The sequence below is a fragment of the Tamandua tetradactyla genome, chromosome 1 (genome assembly GCF_023851605.1).
Source record: "Tamandua tetradactyla isolate mTamTet1 chromosome 1, mTamTet1.pri, whole genome shotgun sequence".
NCBI classification, from domain to species: domain Eukaryota; kingdom Metazoa; phylum Chordata; class Mammalia; order Pilosa; family Myrmecophagidae; genus Tamandua; species Tamandua tetradactyla.
The window spans coordinates 187,903,157-187,918,324 of NC_135327.1; the positions used below are offsets into that span (position 1 = coordinate 187,903,157).

At 36.6% G+C, this 15,168-nt stretch overlaps 1 protein-coding gene across 2 annotated transcripts; it reads left to right on the top strand.

Moving 5' to 3' along the window:
• Positions 1-607: 607 nt before the first annotated feature.
• On the top strand, positions 608-2,655 carry LOC143687649 (olfactory receptor 2A5-like). Of its 2 annotated transcripts, XM_077164813.1 has the most exons (2): positions 608-1,530; positions 2,625-2,655. In XM_077164813.1, exons 1-2 carry the CDS (start codon positions 608-610, stop codon positions 2,653-2,655), a joined length of 954 nt encoding a protein of 317 aa, XP_077020928.1. The 2 variants fall into 2 exon arrangements, with proteins under 2 accessions (XP_077020928.1, XP_077020932.1); XM_077164817.1 differs by lacking the exon at positions 2,625-2,655 and having other exon boundaries at positions 608-1,540.
• Positions 2,656-15,168: the final 12,513 nt, after the last annotated feature.

Consider the following 15,168-nt stretch of genomic DNA (forward strand, 5'->3'; position numbering starts at 1 on the left):
AATGTGAGGAACATTGGACAATCCCAATTTCTGCTACAAAATACTGTTCTCTAACTCTTCAAAAAACATCAATATCAAGAAAGGAAAAGAAAGGCTAAGCAATTATTTCACCTGAAAAAGGACTAAAGATAAATGTATTGTGTGATTTTGGCTTGGGTCCTGGACAGGTGGGTATGCAAGGAGAAAACTGTAGATTAGAAAAGAAAATGTTATAAACATTAACTTTACTAATTTTGATAATTATACTGTGGTTAGTTTAGTGAATGTCCTTGTTCTTGGGAAAAAATAAATTTAGAGTAAATGGACATCATATCTACACTTCACACTCAAATGATTCATAAAAGCATAATCTAGGTGAAAGTATATTGAATTCTTTCTATAACTCTTGACTCTTCTCTGTAAGTTTGAGTTTAATTTCACTAAAAAATAGTTAATAAAAGAAACGTAAGCAAACTTTGAAGGTTTGGTAAAGGCAAAACTGTGAAGTAGGAAGACAAACAACCTTTCTCTAAGGTCATTCGGAAATAAAATACTTCCAACTTTGTATTGATTTTTCAACTCTGACCCTTTTATCATACTTCTGTCCCTGACAGATTGTCATTAGGGAATGGGGAGCAACCAAACATGGATCACAGATTTCATTTTGGTGGGATTTCAGCTCAGTGTGGAGATGGAAGTGTTCCTCTTCGGTATCTTCTCCCTCCTCTACACCTTCAGTCTGATGACAAATGCCATGATCTTGGGACTCATCTATCTGGACTCCAGACTACACACTCCCATGTACTTTTTCCTTTCACACTTGGCCCTCCTTGACATAGCCTATGCTTCCAACAATGTCCCCAAGATGTTAGAAAGCCTACTGAAACAGAAAAAAAACATCCCCTTCATATCATGCTTAATACAGACATTTTTGTATATGGCTTTGGCTGCCACAGAGTGCCTGATTTTGGTGGTGATGTCCTATGACAGGTACGTGGCGATCTGCCACCCCCTCCATTATTCTGTCATCATGAACTGGAGAGTGTGCACCATCCTGGCTGTCACCAGTTGGGCTTTTTGTTTCCTCTTGGCCCTGATCCATGTGGTTCTCATCCTGAGGCTGCCCTTCTGTGGGCCTCGAAGAATCAATCACTTCTTCTGTGAAATCCTGTCTGTCCTCAAGCTGGCCTGTGCTGACACGAGACTCAACCAACTTGTCCTCTTTGCAGCCTGTGTGTTTATCTTAGCGGGGCCTCTCTGCTTGGTGCTGGTCTCCTACACCCGCATCCTGGTGTCCATCCTGAGGATCCAGTCTGGGGAGGGACACAGAAAGGCCTTCTCCACCTGCTCCTCCCACCTCTGCGTGGTCGGGCTCTTCTTTGGCAGCGCCATTGTCATGTACATGACCCCCAAGTCCCGCCATCCTGAGGAACAGCAGAAGATCCTTTCCCTGTTTTATAGTCTTTTCAACCCTATGTTGAACCCCCTCATCTATAGCTTGAGGAATGCAGAGGTGAAAAGTGCCTTAAAGAGAGTGCTGTGCAAAGAGAGGCCGACATGACAAACATCAAAAAGCTGCATGGAATGAGGGGATTTGCTGCTGATGAAATACAGAAGTTAGAATTTTTGCACCCTGTGCTGGAATAAATTCATCCTTAAAATGTTATACTACAGATCCAAAAATAAAAAACTCAAAGTATAAACCCTCTAGAAAATTATAGAAACAATTTTGGGACCCTGGTGTCTTTATGAACTTACATTCACAGGGAAGAGTCAGAAATGATTAGATGTAAAATTTGAAGAACTGATAAGTATTAACCACTTCTGCTCATCAAAGTCACTGTGGAGCAAGTCGCTACTACAGTGCATTGTGGGAACAAGGGATCAAGGCAAACAGAAACTTTGGCAAATGATCCCTTTAATACTTGCACAGAATAAAGAGTCAAGAAAGGACAAATAATCTCCTTGTCACTTAAACTGCACAACAAGTCCGTAAAAGCAAGGTAAGAAGTCCTAGGACAGACAATATCCTGGGTTGGCTGAGAAGTTCTCCCAGTTGGGGTCCTAGATGGGAACTACACACATCCCACTTTGCACCGGAGAAGATAGAAAAATCTATTACTATTTTATTCATCTTGGGGAGGAAGGGTCCCTGTGACTGAAAATTCCTGTCTTGATTAGCATCTGGGGCTGCTTATTCCAGGTTTCCAGTTTCAGATCTGACCATACCTTTTCGTTAGACTTAACACCACCACCAGGTTTTGGAATAGCATATAATAGAAAAGGAGGTGGGGTATATGCTTAGTGTGCATTTGTGACAAGGAGGTGGGTTCAGTGAGGGCAGTGAAATGGCCACTTAACAGATATCTGTGATTTCCCTGGCACACACCATTTGAAAACAAAAAATTAGGCAATCCTCAGATCAGGTGATAATGAAACCTCTCTATAAATCCAGTAATTGAATTTTAGCAAGTATGTATTAAGAATCCCTTCAAAGTAATATTTTTTAAAAAATGAAAAACAACCCAATTTTATAAAATTGTCCTAGCACATGAATGGGTACTTCTCAAAATAAATACAAATAGTTAACATACACATAAAATGGTGCTTACCACCATTCATGAACAAGAAAATATAAATTAAAGCCACAATAAGATATTATTTTGTACACACTAGAATGGCTAAAATTTTAAATGGAATATTGATTATTGGAATAGTCGGAAATGCAATGCCAACATTTGGGAAGCATTCAATATGAGCAAAGTTTCCATCCAGAATAGCCAAATCACATTCAGTTAATAAGATTATATTATATATTTTCTATATTTTTTATATCAGGGGCTACTTTATGAAAAAGACTTTATGGACTATTCCATCTCAGTAACAACAATTTAATTCTAGTGAAATCACCCATAGAAATATATGTAAACGAGTGAATGAAGGTGGCTTCCAATAAAACTATCTACAAAATAGGCAACTGAGCCCACTGGGCCCATCAGCAGTGGTTTGCTGGTACCTGTTCCTGAGCTAGAAGCCACTCTAGTTCCTGTTGATGTCAAGTCAAAGGTCCTCACTGGATGGGGTATGAGGACTAACTCACATGATCAGATCTGTTTTAAGGTAGTGACTCAGAAGCCCCTTGAGAGCTACTTTAGAGTGAGTTTTACCTCCCTTGAGAACTTCTTATATATATCACATCTTATTAGCCTATAGACTATAAACATTCATGTTTGATCATCATTTTTAGGAAGTCAAATAGACCCCCAGGCTATCCAACACTAATTTGTACCTGAGACCTTATAATAAGAGCATATTAGTAAAGACTTTTGATTTGGAACATAAACAATTCAGTAAAAATAAGCACAGAGACATCTCAGACATTAATTTTTTCAGCAGTGGATTTATCAGAATCATAAATTCTTAGTTTCTTTTTATTTTGCAGCCACTTTATCAGAAGCATTTTGTACATTTATGTTGAAATAGTCTTATTTCTACTTATGTATTCAGCCACACTGTCATCTCAGTCTGGATTACCAGGAAATGTAATTCTTGACTATCAAATGGTAGAAGAAAATAATTTTGCAGGAAAGATAATATCATAAGGACACATTGCCAATATCAACAGCTTAGTACACGTTGGAGTTGTTATAACTGATACATCTTTACCAGGTAAACAAAGGAATTCTGTAGACTAGTAGCTGGTGAGAATTCTAAAACTGAGAATTCCTGTGATATAGAATCCAAGTTATATTATTTTCAATAAACTCAGCACATTCTTAACCTCTGTGGCTTTATTTCTTCCTCTGAACTATAAAGCATTGAATAATACTGTGTGCTATTGTTTTCTTCTCCCTTTCTTGGGTTCTTCTCAGCCAATTTAAGAATGAACATGCTCATTTCTAGCCTTCATGCAACTGCACACTAATCTCTCAGTCTTGATCAGCTCCCTGGTAGCAAAATATTCCACTTAAAATGTTTTGTGGAATCTTATTTGAGATACCCTATTTGTCATCTTTTTACAAAAAGACTGGGATTATTCCTGGCATCATCTGTTTGTTCAAAAATACTTAAAAAGAGTTAGAATGAAGAAATTTGAAAAAAAAGGATAGAATAATTTCAATTTGTAAGCTTTAAGGTTATGAAATGATGAATCTTTAATGTATTAATACAGAATAAAAACTTATCACTTTTGTAATTTTTGCTTGTCAGTGAGATTTTCTGGCCAGGGAAATATCTTCTGATTCCAAAGAAATTTCTAAATACACTACTTAATATTGTGAGGAAAGTTAATTTATAAAATTCTCTCTTTGATGGAATTGTAATTCAGGGCTATAATTTGCATGTTTTGTTAAAGGTTAAAACATTAGTGGGATGGCATGCACAACACTTAGGGAATGACAGCATGAGGAGCTTCACCACCACTCCCCGGAGAATTTATTTTTAAAGTGACAACTAAAGTCTCTGGAAATAGTTCTATGGCAAAAGAAGGGCATATGGCAAAAGAAGAAACAATGAGAGAAAGGACCAGAAAAACACTTGAAGAATTAATAGCTGAAAACTTCTCATAATAAAACAAAACACTAATGGGATTGAAGTGTAATTTTTATCTCCTAGTAGAGAATCAGGATATCCTCTGAAAGGATTTATCATTTTAGCTATAGCTAGAAATAAGATCATACCATGCCCACCCAATTAAATGCCTAGGAATATTTCTCTTTTAAGATGCATTCTTAGGCCCATCTATTCTTCTCTTATTCAGTCTACTTTATTTTCATCTTCAGATCTTTTACTTTTACTCTTTTTATTCTTCTCTTCAAAGACATTTACAAAGCTTAGTAGATTCTCCACAATTCATCCCATCCTTGCTGTCTCCCAAAATAGCTAATGGTCTGTGGTAGTTAGTTTCAGGTGTTGACTTGGTCAGATGATAATGCCCTGTTGTTCTGTTTCTGTTGCCTTAAATCATCAGTTGTGAAATTCATCTATGGCTGATTACATTTGTGGTCCGCTTAGCCATAAACGTAATATGAATGACTTCCAGAATGAATGAGGTTTAATTTAATTAGCTGAAGGCTTAAAAGAGAGAGGTCAAAAGAGCGCTCAGCAGCTCAGCATACCTCATTTCAGCCCAAACGTTTGGAGATGCAGCAAGGAATCACCTTGGGGAAAGACGTTGGAACCCAGAAGTCCAGGAGAAAAGGCCAACAGACGTTGCCATCTGCCTTCCCATGTAACAGAGAACCTTAGATGAAAGTTAGCTGCCTTTCCACTGAAGCACTGTAAGTTTTTAACTAAATAAATTCCCTTATTAAAAGTCAGTTCGGGTGGTACAACAGTGGCTCAGTGGCAGAATTCTCACCTGCTATGCCAGAGACCTGGGTTCAATTCCTGGAGCCTGCCCATGCCAAAAAGAAAAACAAAACAAAACAGTTCATCTCTGGTGTGCTGGATTCTGGCAGCTTTGGCAGACTAATCATTTTATGGATTTTGAGCCTACTCAGTGTTAAGTAACAGAACAAAGAGTATGGTTAATTTAATTTTATAATTTAGTAGGACAAATAAAGTTCAAAATTAATGTTAGTATGCTTCAGGAGTGAAGGGAAACAAAAGAGGGGCGACTGAATAAACTCTTTGCTTTGAAAAAAATATGTTTGGTACTGAAGATATCTCATTAAAATAATGAAGATCTATTCTTAAAATTTTTTGCTTCTCTTTCTGTACTAAAAATGGATCCTACAGACTGTTTAATTATAATTGAAGGTTATGAAAAGTGCTAAGTTGAAGACAAGGAGTCCGCCAATGGTGATTTCAAACCATATAAGACAATTATGAAGGAACTTTTAGTAATGACTATGAGTGTATAAAAAATAATTCATTGTCTATAATTAGGATGTAGGCAGGAGCTACTGACATTAAAGGTAAAAAAAGATTGAGAGATGTAAGATACAACATGAACAACCATCTCTGTGGCTATTGTAGCAAACTGGTCAAAGCCATTAGAAATGGTTCATTTAAAAAGTAAGTGAATCAACCAAAGTTTTCCATTCAGTTCTGGGTAGAATTGTTTGCTTTGTAAGGATAGTAATGGACACTTGTTGTAAATTAACTAATTACACCCAGCTTTTAAATTTTCATTAATAGTTATTCCAATTAAATATACTATTTTACACTGTCCCAACCAATATATCCTCTTTATATTTCTTCCAAGACAACACCAAGTCTAAACCTCTGTGTCAAATAATTTTTTAGGTTATGTCTTTGGGAATCTTATTTTAAAGATTAAATCTGCATTTTAATAACACATACATGCACATGCAAAATTTCACATATAATTTTATGGTATGCATTAATCCCTCCTGAAACTTCATATATGGTACAAACGTGGGGTAAGCAGAGCCATCTTTTCTGAGCTGTATTAACAGCCAATTTCTTCATTCTGTTTATTGGTTCCTGATGTTGTACTGCTTTAACTTTTTTGTTCAAAGATTTTTATACTGCATATTTTTTTTCTAGAAAGGATAGCCCAGCTATCTTCACCTTGTTTCCTCTTTAACAAAAAACCTTTTCATCAGTTTTCTCATCTGTGAAGTGGCAGCAATACCTACCTCATAGAATTCCAGTAAGATTTAAATATGACAATTTTTCTAAACGATCCAGCACAGCTCCATGTAGAAGAGTTTGGTTATATGATTGGCAGTAGGAAATGGCTGTAGGGTTCCAAACTATAGTTGCTAAAGATAAGGGGAGCATTTAAGGGCAATTGCACTGGCAGCCTTGTGCAACGTGACAGGAAAGCAGGTAAAAGACTTAAGACCAGGAAATAGAGTATGTTATTAAAAATAAGTTACAGTTGTTGCCTACCTCTGGAGCTTAGCAAGAAGTGCAATGCCTAGTTGTTTGATAGGAACTGGAAGATGCATATTCCATATCTGGGAGTATTTTTAACTCCTACCTATAAAACTATACAAAAGATGGGGCCTGCACAAGATCAGGATATGTCTTAATTTAAAAAAAAATATTAAATCAATCAGTTTTTGAGTCCTTATGAGCCACACTCACATAGGATTTTAGAATTCTCTGCAATTTATACTTATACACACTGGAGCTTATGGCAAAAGCTCATGAGAGCAGCCCAGTGGTGACTTCTAGAATTTGAGACCACGACATTTCTAGACAGCCTGGCATGGCTTAAACCATTTGAAAGATGATTATTTGCTTGCTACTGAACATTCATTGAAACTGCCCCTATCACTAAAGAACATAAAACAATCTTAAACCTAATATACTTATAATATCCAGAGAAACACTCTTATAAGCAAAGCTTTGTCCAGTAGAGTTCTATAATAAAATGGAAATGGTTTCTATAGGAACATGTTACCAGAGGAATGAAAGGAGATACTCATTGTTTTCAAGAGTGGAGAGCTTCTTTTCCTTGATGCCAACTTTGGCATAAACCTGCCATATAGACAGCTTTCTATTTACCAAAAAAAAAGCTGCTTACTTTACAAATGGCAGCACCAAGGAGTCAAACAGCATCTGCTTGCAAGGCTGCTGCATTATCACAAATTGATGGAAAAACTGATTGAAGAAGGTAAGAAAAATAATCAGTCCAGTGGGCTGAATTACATTATGTTTCCTTTGCATCAATGGACAAATTTAATAACAAGCACTCTGATGTTTGAACGTATGCTAACTCATGGGTGATAGCTATTAGCCTGGCTAGAGTGTTGGGCAAATCCAAAATGGAAAACTAGGCTGGTAAAGGGACTACCATTTGGGGCACAGCTATATGAAGGAGCACGTTAAAGTAGGACATGCCAAGATCTATCAGAAGAACACCCTTTCAGGACTGGAAGGTAATTAAAACCATAAGTTGACATCTTGATGCAGTAATAGAAATGGTCATATTGGTCAATGAAATGAATGGATATTGGGAAGTCAAAACCATGAAAACATAATCTGAGCATCACGTATACATTTTACACCTTCTGAGGCAAGAAATACCAACAAGAACTGTCCTAACTGCCAGAAAAATAGATGGAAACTGCAGATGAGTATAGGACAGATTCTCTTTGGGATAGGCTCCACAAATAGATGGCAAATGGTCTCCATGTAACCACTCTCAGTAGCCCTGGAAGGCTAAAAATGGAGCTCGAACAGAATAAGCACTTACCCTGTACTGAGGTGGCATAACCAAGTGCTAGACACTAATGCTCAAAACACACACAAAAGATTGAAACATAAGATACTATACCAATTTGGATCAGTGAATTACATTACTTCAGACCAAGGAACATACTTTATAGTCTATAGTGTCCAACAGTGGACAAGGAGATATAATATCTAATGGATATAACACGTTGCTTATCATCCTCAGGGTAGTAGTTTCCTAGAATATTGAAACAGCAAACAGAAATATTTTTGGTTAAAATAAGACAATATCAAGGCATGAAGAGCTAGCTCACATGCTCTCACGAGCATGAGCTCACTTCCAACATGATGAGGGACAAGAAAGAGGCCTCTCTCTCAATAGAATCCTCTACTTCTCTGGTGGATCTGTTGGAAAGTGGATGGGAAGGGGTGTTGGTATGCTTATACAATTCATCCCCTCATCATCTCAATTTTACTCTTTCCTACCTGATGCAGTGATCCAAGGACTAGGGTTGCAACTATGGGTCTTGGATGCAGAGATGATCTCAAAGCAAGAAACTGCAACTATATATTTAAATTTTATGCCAGAATTCCTTAGGGCCTGATGGAATGGATGTGTCTTCACTCTATCTGGCAAATTTTAGGTTGACAGTGAATGCTTCTGCATTGCCTAGTTGTCAAGATATCCCCATAGTTCTGTATCTATGTAACATTAACTTATATAAATGGATATTCATTAAAAGAGAGGCTCTTGCTAGACAGATATTGCTCCCAGCACTCTGGAACACCACAATGGGTGACCCTGACATCCCTTCCAAAGGGGTAAAATCAATGACAAATGGAAAGAAGGAGAAATAGTAGCTAAGGATAAAGGAATGAATAAATGAATTACACAATGAAAGGAATCCAATATTACATTAGTTTCTCAATAGAGGCACAGAGTCAGAGAATGGTATTTTCAATGAGCACAATTATACCAGATGCCCAAAAGGGTGAAGCCATATGATTGTCCAACCACCTCTGCTTTTGGAACCTGCAAAAGTCAAATGGAGGTCTGCATCCTTGAGTTACATTTCTCTAGGAGACATTTTAGTCACCTGATATGATTGAACTGGGACAATTGTTGATGACTGAGTAATATCCCATATATAAACTAATAATATGCCAGTATAATTTTATGCTTATTTTTCAGGCTGCATCTATTATACCCAATATCATTTGGAAAGAAAATTCTGGAAACTACTCTTCACCAGGATATCAGACTGTGCAGTGTACAATTCCTGGAAGACTGATCACTATATGACTATACTGGTTATAATGGACACAATGCATTTCCTGAAATGCTGTAGTGTGCTGTACAGATGCATAGCTCTCCTGTTCTTCTGGGTTGAAAGCTATTAGACAGAATAGTGAAAGACTGTGAGCCTATGATGGGAATAAAACAGTAGACTTCATATGCTGCATCAAAATTGCCCTGGAGAATGGTGTCACTCTGAGATGAGAAAGGCTATGGAAGGCTATGGAAGGCTTTCTTGCATCTAAGTATAATTGCCACTCTCATCTAACCCAAGCATGGGTAATTCAACATTTAAGGGGAACAAAGCATATATCTTATCTCTAATGAAATCATTAGTACACAATGGCAACAGCACGTTTAATTTTTCAAAAAGACAGAAGAGGGCTTTAGGGAAAATAGTTGTAGGTCTAGGTATCATAGGATAAGCTGAATTTGTTTTTAATGTGCGGCATTCAGGAAAAAAAAAATGACTAGAATAAGCAGAGGAGAGGGAATTGTCTTCCAGGAGGAAGGGAAGAGATGGGACTCAGCCTGGAAAGATGGGGATGCTTTAGTGAAATTCATCAGGCAGACTAAACAAATAATGATGGATAATGCTACAACTCAGCCACCATTTCCCAAACCCATAGGAAAGGGCTTGTTCCCCAAACCCAATGGAGCCCCTTGACTATTTTAAAACAGTTGGGATTGACCAAAGTAGCCATGGGTCAATGGCCCTCCAATCTGACTGCTAAAGCCCAAGAGGCACACCTAGAGAAATCTTATGAACATCCAAACCTATGACAATTCTCTAGAGGCATGTGCAATTTACGTAGATGCACTATGACTACTCTCACCCCAAGAACAGATCAAAATAAGACAAATCCTGTACTATAGTTACAGGGATAGGAACTATTCTGATTAACACCCATTTCCTCCCCATGGAATAGAAAAGGTCCATGCTCAATAACAGCACACAATGAAAACCAATTTTAGTACAAGCTTGTGAACTGAGACAGGGTGACTGGCTTTCTCTCCCACTGACTTGGAACCCAGAAATAACCAAATCATGACTAATTGTAACTACACCTGTCCACAGTGATATCTAGTATGTGGGCAAAGGCCAATTCTGTTCAGAAAGCATAACACATACCTCTGTAATTCTTACCAATTGGTTTTTTAATAAAGCTGAATTGTACCATGTTCATATTGGAGTGCGTTTTAACATAGGCATTATTGGTAAAATTTAAGTATCTTTTGAAAATAACTCATGGAAATGCTGAGACTGATGATTAAACATATTAAGACATCAATTTAAGACAGGGTATAAAAATCCATGAAAAATTACTTGTCTGAGAAAGAACTTGACTTAGCTAATCATCAGGTAATTATTATGCTAAGTACTCTGTACAAGGTTATTACAAGGTAAAACTGATGAAAGATCAAGGGGGTTAGTAAGTCCTTATATTAGTACAAAAATATGGAACTCTATATAATGGCTTTACAGAACAGATTAGCTATTTCTTCACATCTGTTCAATCCCACACTGACTTCTCCAAGTGTTAGCTATTTTCATGCTGCTAATATTGCTGCATCTGTTATATAAATGTGCTAGTTAATGGACATGCTCAGGAAAATATAGTCTACGCTGTAAAGGAGACTAGTCCAAGGGTCCAGCAGGTAAACTATACAGAAAAATGTTAACTCAGCAGGCCTGGGTAGTTCAAACCCTGCCTAAGAAAGGGCTGTCTTCAGGACTGGGAGCTTGCCTGGCTCCTAAGAGAGGACTCTGAGTCCATGGGAAGATTTGCTCAATAAGGATGTTTTAGTATACCTGAGTCCTTGGGCTATAAAGTGCAATCTTATGCTAACACTGTGATTTGTAGTGAATGCCTGTTTCTGTTCTGGGGAGCTGCAGACTGAGTAATCGAGGCCAGACATGCAGGCACTGCATACCTACATTACTAATCCATAGTGAAACACTGAACACCAAGGCATGGGTGAGCTTCCCTGGTTGTCAATGATTTGCACATATTGTCACACATCACTGATGGATAATAAGATGTTTGTGTAATTCCACTGAGAAAGGACACCTGGAAGCTCATGCCTATTTTTTCCAGGACTTCTCCCCATGAGCCTCTTCCCTTTGCTGATTTTAATATGTATCCTTTGTTGTAAAAAACAACAGAGATTCTTTTAATCCCTTAAATTTGAAATTTTTCATTTTTCCTTATTGCTGGAAATTTATCTCCTTTATTTTTTTCAAATATGTCCTCACTGCTTCCTAGTTTTCTTGTTGTTTAGACCTCAATGAGTTGAATTTCTCCTTTATATTTTATATATTATATCCTGTTTAATTCTTCTTGAAAAAGTTACTCAATATGAATTTTTTGCCTTACCTGTTTCATTTCTTTGACTTTCTCTATTGTTTCACTTTAATTAGCTATGTCATTTTGTGTTCTGTATTTTAATAGTTATGGCTTATATTTTGTCTAATCATTCCAAATACTTTTTAAAGTTTCTTGTTCTTTTTCATATGCTAATACATTTCTTTTCATCTCTTTATTATGTTTAAATTCTTGCTTCATCTCCTCTAAAACATTGTTTTTCCTTAGTTTAGCAATTCAGTTAGCTTTTTTTTCCCTTTGAAATAATAGTATTTCTCAGAAGTCTTATCACTTTAGCCTCTGAACTGGCACTTGCTTGGAGAAATTGGCTACTGTCCTGTGTAACTAGGATGTGAGAAAGGCTAGAGGCCAGACTCTTGCTAGTTGAGCTCTGATGAGAGCAAGGACTGATTGGCGATAGGAATAAACCCAGAGGGTCAAATACCAGAAATCAATAAACCACACTTCTCTTCACCTTATTAAGATACTACTCAAATCAAGGAATCACATTCAGCAAACAGAGAGAAGTAGCATTAGGAAGAAGCAAGTTTACGATATAATCCTGTGGCCCTTGGATTTGGAGTAGAGGAGCGGGAAAGCAATCACCTATGGCCACACACCACCATCTGTTTTTATCAGATCCTCATCCTACCAGGGTTCCTGCGAACCTTGCCTCTGGGCACCCCCCAACAATGGCAAGTGAGTCTCTGCTGGTTTAGAAAAGGCAAGGCACACGGGCAAAGAAAATCAATAACAGATTTATTATGACATGTAGGCTTTCTATTCTCCTTTGCTAGAGCCCCACAAACCAATAACTTGCTATTTTGTCACTTGGTAGTGGCTATTATCTGCACATTACTATCACCTGATGAGCTAATATCCCTGAGGTCTGAATTGGATTCTGGATAAATTGAGTCAGAATAGCTGGGTAAAAGGAAATTGGCATTGATATTTTCTAAAAGCTCCGCAGGTGATTCTAATATTCAAAAGAGCATGAGAATCACTGTTCTGTTGGGACTTCTGGGTTGATCTGGAGGGAGGGAGAAGGCAGTTCCTTCTATTTTAACATTTTGGTAAGAATCCTTGGTTACTACCTGTGTTTTAAATGTTAAAATCTACTTGGTCTCATTCCTGTACCTCAACAGCTAGAAACAGCCAAATACCACTGATGTTAACTAAATCTGTAAACATATTCTTTCCAAGTCTGCTCTAAAATTAATTTCTTCATGTAATCCTACCTTTAAAATTTTTTTCAGATGTTGCAGTTCTGTTATTTATTTTTATTCTCTGAAGTATCTTTAAAAATGTGTGACTTCTCTGAAAAGGATATTCTAGCTGTTTTCACCTTGTTTCCTCTTTAAATATTAAAAGCAAACTTTTCCTCAGCTAAAAGAAAATGAATGCAATAACACCTACATCTTTAAATGAGTGAGACAATGTATATAAAACACCATGCACAATTTTATACTGTATTCATCAATAGGGGACCACTAGTAGTCTGTAACAAGAGGATTTTAATGATTAAGGGATATTTATAGGACATTAGACTATATTTAGAGAAGAGGAGGCAGGCTAGATAGCAAATTTGAGTCAGGAAAATTGAACAGACTGTTGTGATAATACAGATATGAGATGATGAATATCTAAAAAGAAAGATGGCAGTGAACGCTGAGATAAACCTGTACATATGAGAACTGTAAAAGAAGAAAGGAAATGATCAATTCCTGGCCCATGTACTTCCCTCAGAAAACAAACAAATAAACAAAAATTCAACAAATTTTATTGCAATAATAGGATACTCACATTCAAAAATGAATGAAATGTGTCCCTGCTGTATAGCATACAAAAAAGAAAAAAGAAAGAAAGGTAATGATAAATCTTATCAACCTGTTGTACATGAGGATTAAAAATAAACTGTAAGGGCATGTACTTTTCCTACTTAAACTTCACTTATCTTTCAGTATCAAATTCTAGTCATTTTCCTGTCAATCTGTCTACATTAATTTTTCTTATCCAAAAATTCACATTGCTTTCATTTCACCCATTTTCAACATTTAATCATTTAATCATTGCTTTCCTTTCATTCTCTAATTATGTCATGTGTCTATATTTTGAATAACCACAGAGATTATAAGGTTCTTGAAGACAGGATAAAAAAATTATAATTCTTGAATTATAAGTACGGAATAAGTACATACAAACTGAATAAAATATTGCTGAATATGAATTGAAATAAGAATGGCAACAAATTAGGAGACATTTAAAAAATGAATTTGTATAATAATATATTCAATATAGTTCATTTCTTTGTATGAACTTGTGGGTCAAGTTGATCTTGAATATCATTGGATCAACTACCTTTTCCATCAGCTCTTTACCTTAGCTATTATATTTTCCACGTATAAAAAATATTAATTTAATGGAATTTCTTAAATATTCACTTTTGTTACTTATCCAAAAGGATATGGCACCATATTGAACATATAATACTTTCTTATGTAACTTATAGTGAATCAGCCCTTCTTTGAAAAATTTTAAATTACTATTCTGCAAGATTCATAGATTTAAAAGAAATTTTTAAACATGCTAATCTTATGCCTCAAAGTAAAAAAAGGAATGGACATTGGGCCCTTCCTAGTTCAGGTTCAGAGCCAAAATTATTGCAGATGGTAGTTCTGAGGGAACACAAGGTTGATTATAAAAGTCACATTTTTTTTGAGGAAAAAATAAGATCTTAAAAATGAAAACACAGCTCAATGGTTTAAAGAAAAGGCTTTATGTGGTAAGCAGAAGATCATGCCCAAATAATAGGTAATGCTTGAGTACCTAGATTGGGTACTGTTTCAGTTTGATAATGCTGCCAGAATGCAATACAACAGAAATGGGTTGGCTTTTACATTAGGGATTTATTGACTTACAAGTCACAGTTCACAGGCTGTGAAAAAACCCAACTCAAGGCATCAAGGTGAAGGTAACTACTCTGAGGAAAGGCTGCTGCCATCCAGGCAGTGTCTGAGGGTCCTGTACTCTGTATTTCCTTGCTTTCAGTTTCTGGCATCAGTAACTTCCTCTCTGAGGTTCTGTGGGTCCTCTCTTAAATTCTCACAGGCTTTTCTCCAAATTCTGTGGGCTTTTTATGTTTTTCTACTACCTTCCTATAAAAGACTCCAGTAATGGGATTAAGACCCACCTGGAATGGGGTGAGACACATCTCAATTGAAATGACCTAATTCAAGACTTCCACCATAAATAGGTCAGCATCCACAGGAATGGATTAAAGGAACATGAACTTTTCTGGGGTTCATAGCAGTTTCAAACCACCACAGAAACTTATCTAAGTACTGTTGTGCAGAGCTTTTGAATTCAACTGACAAT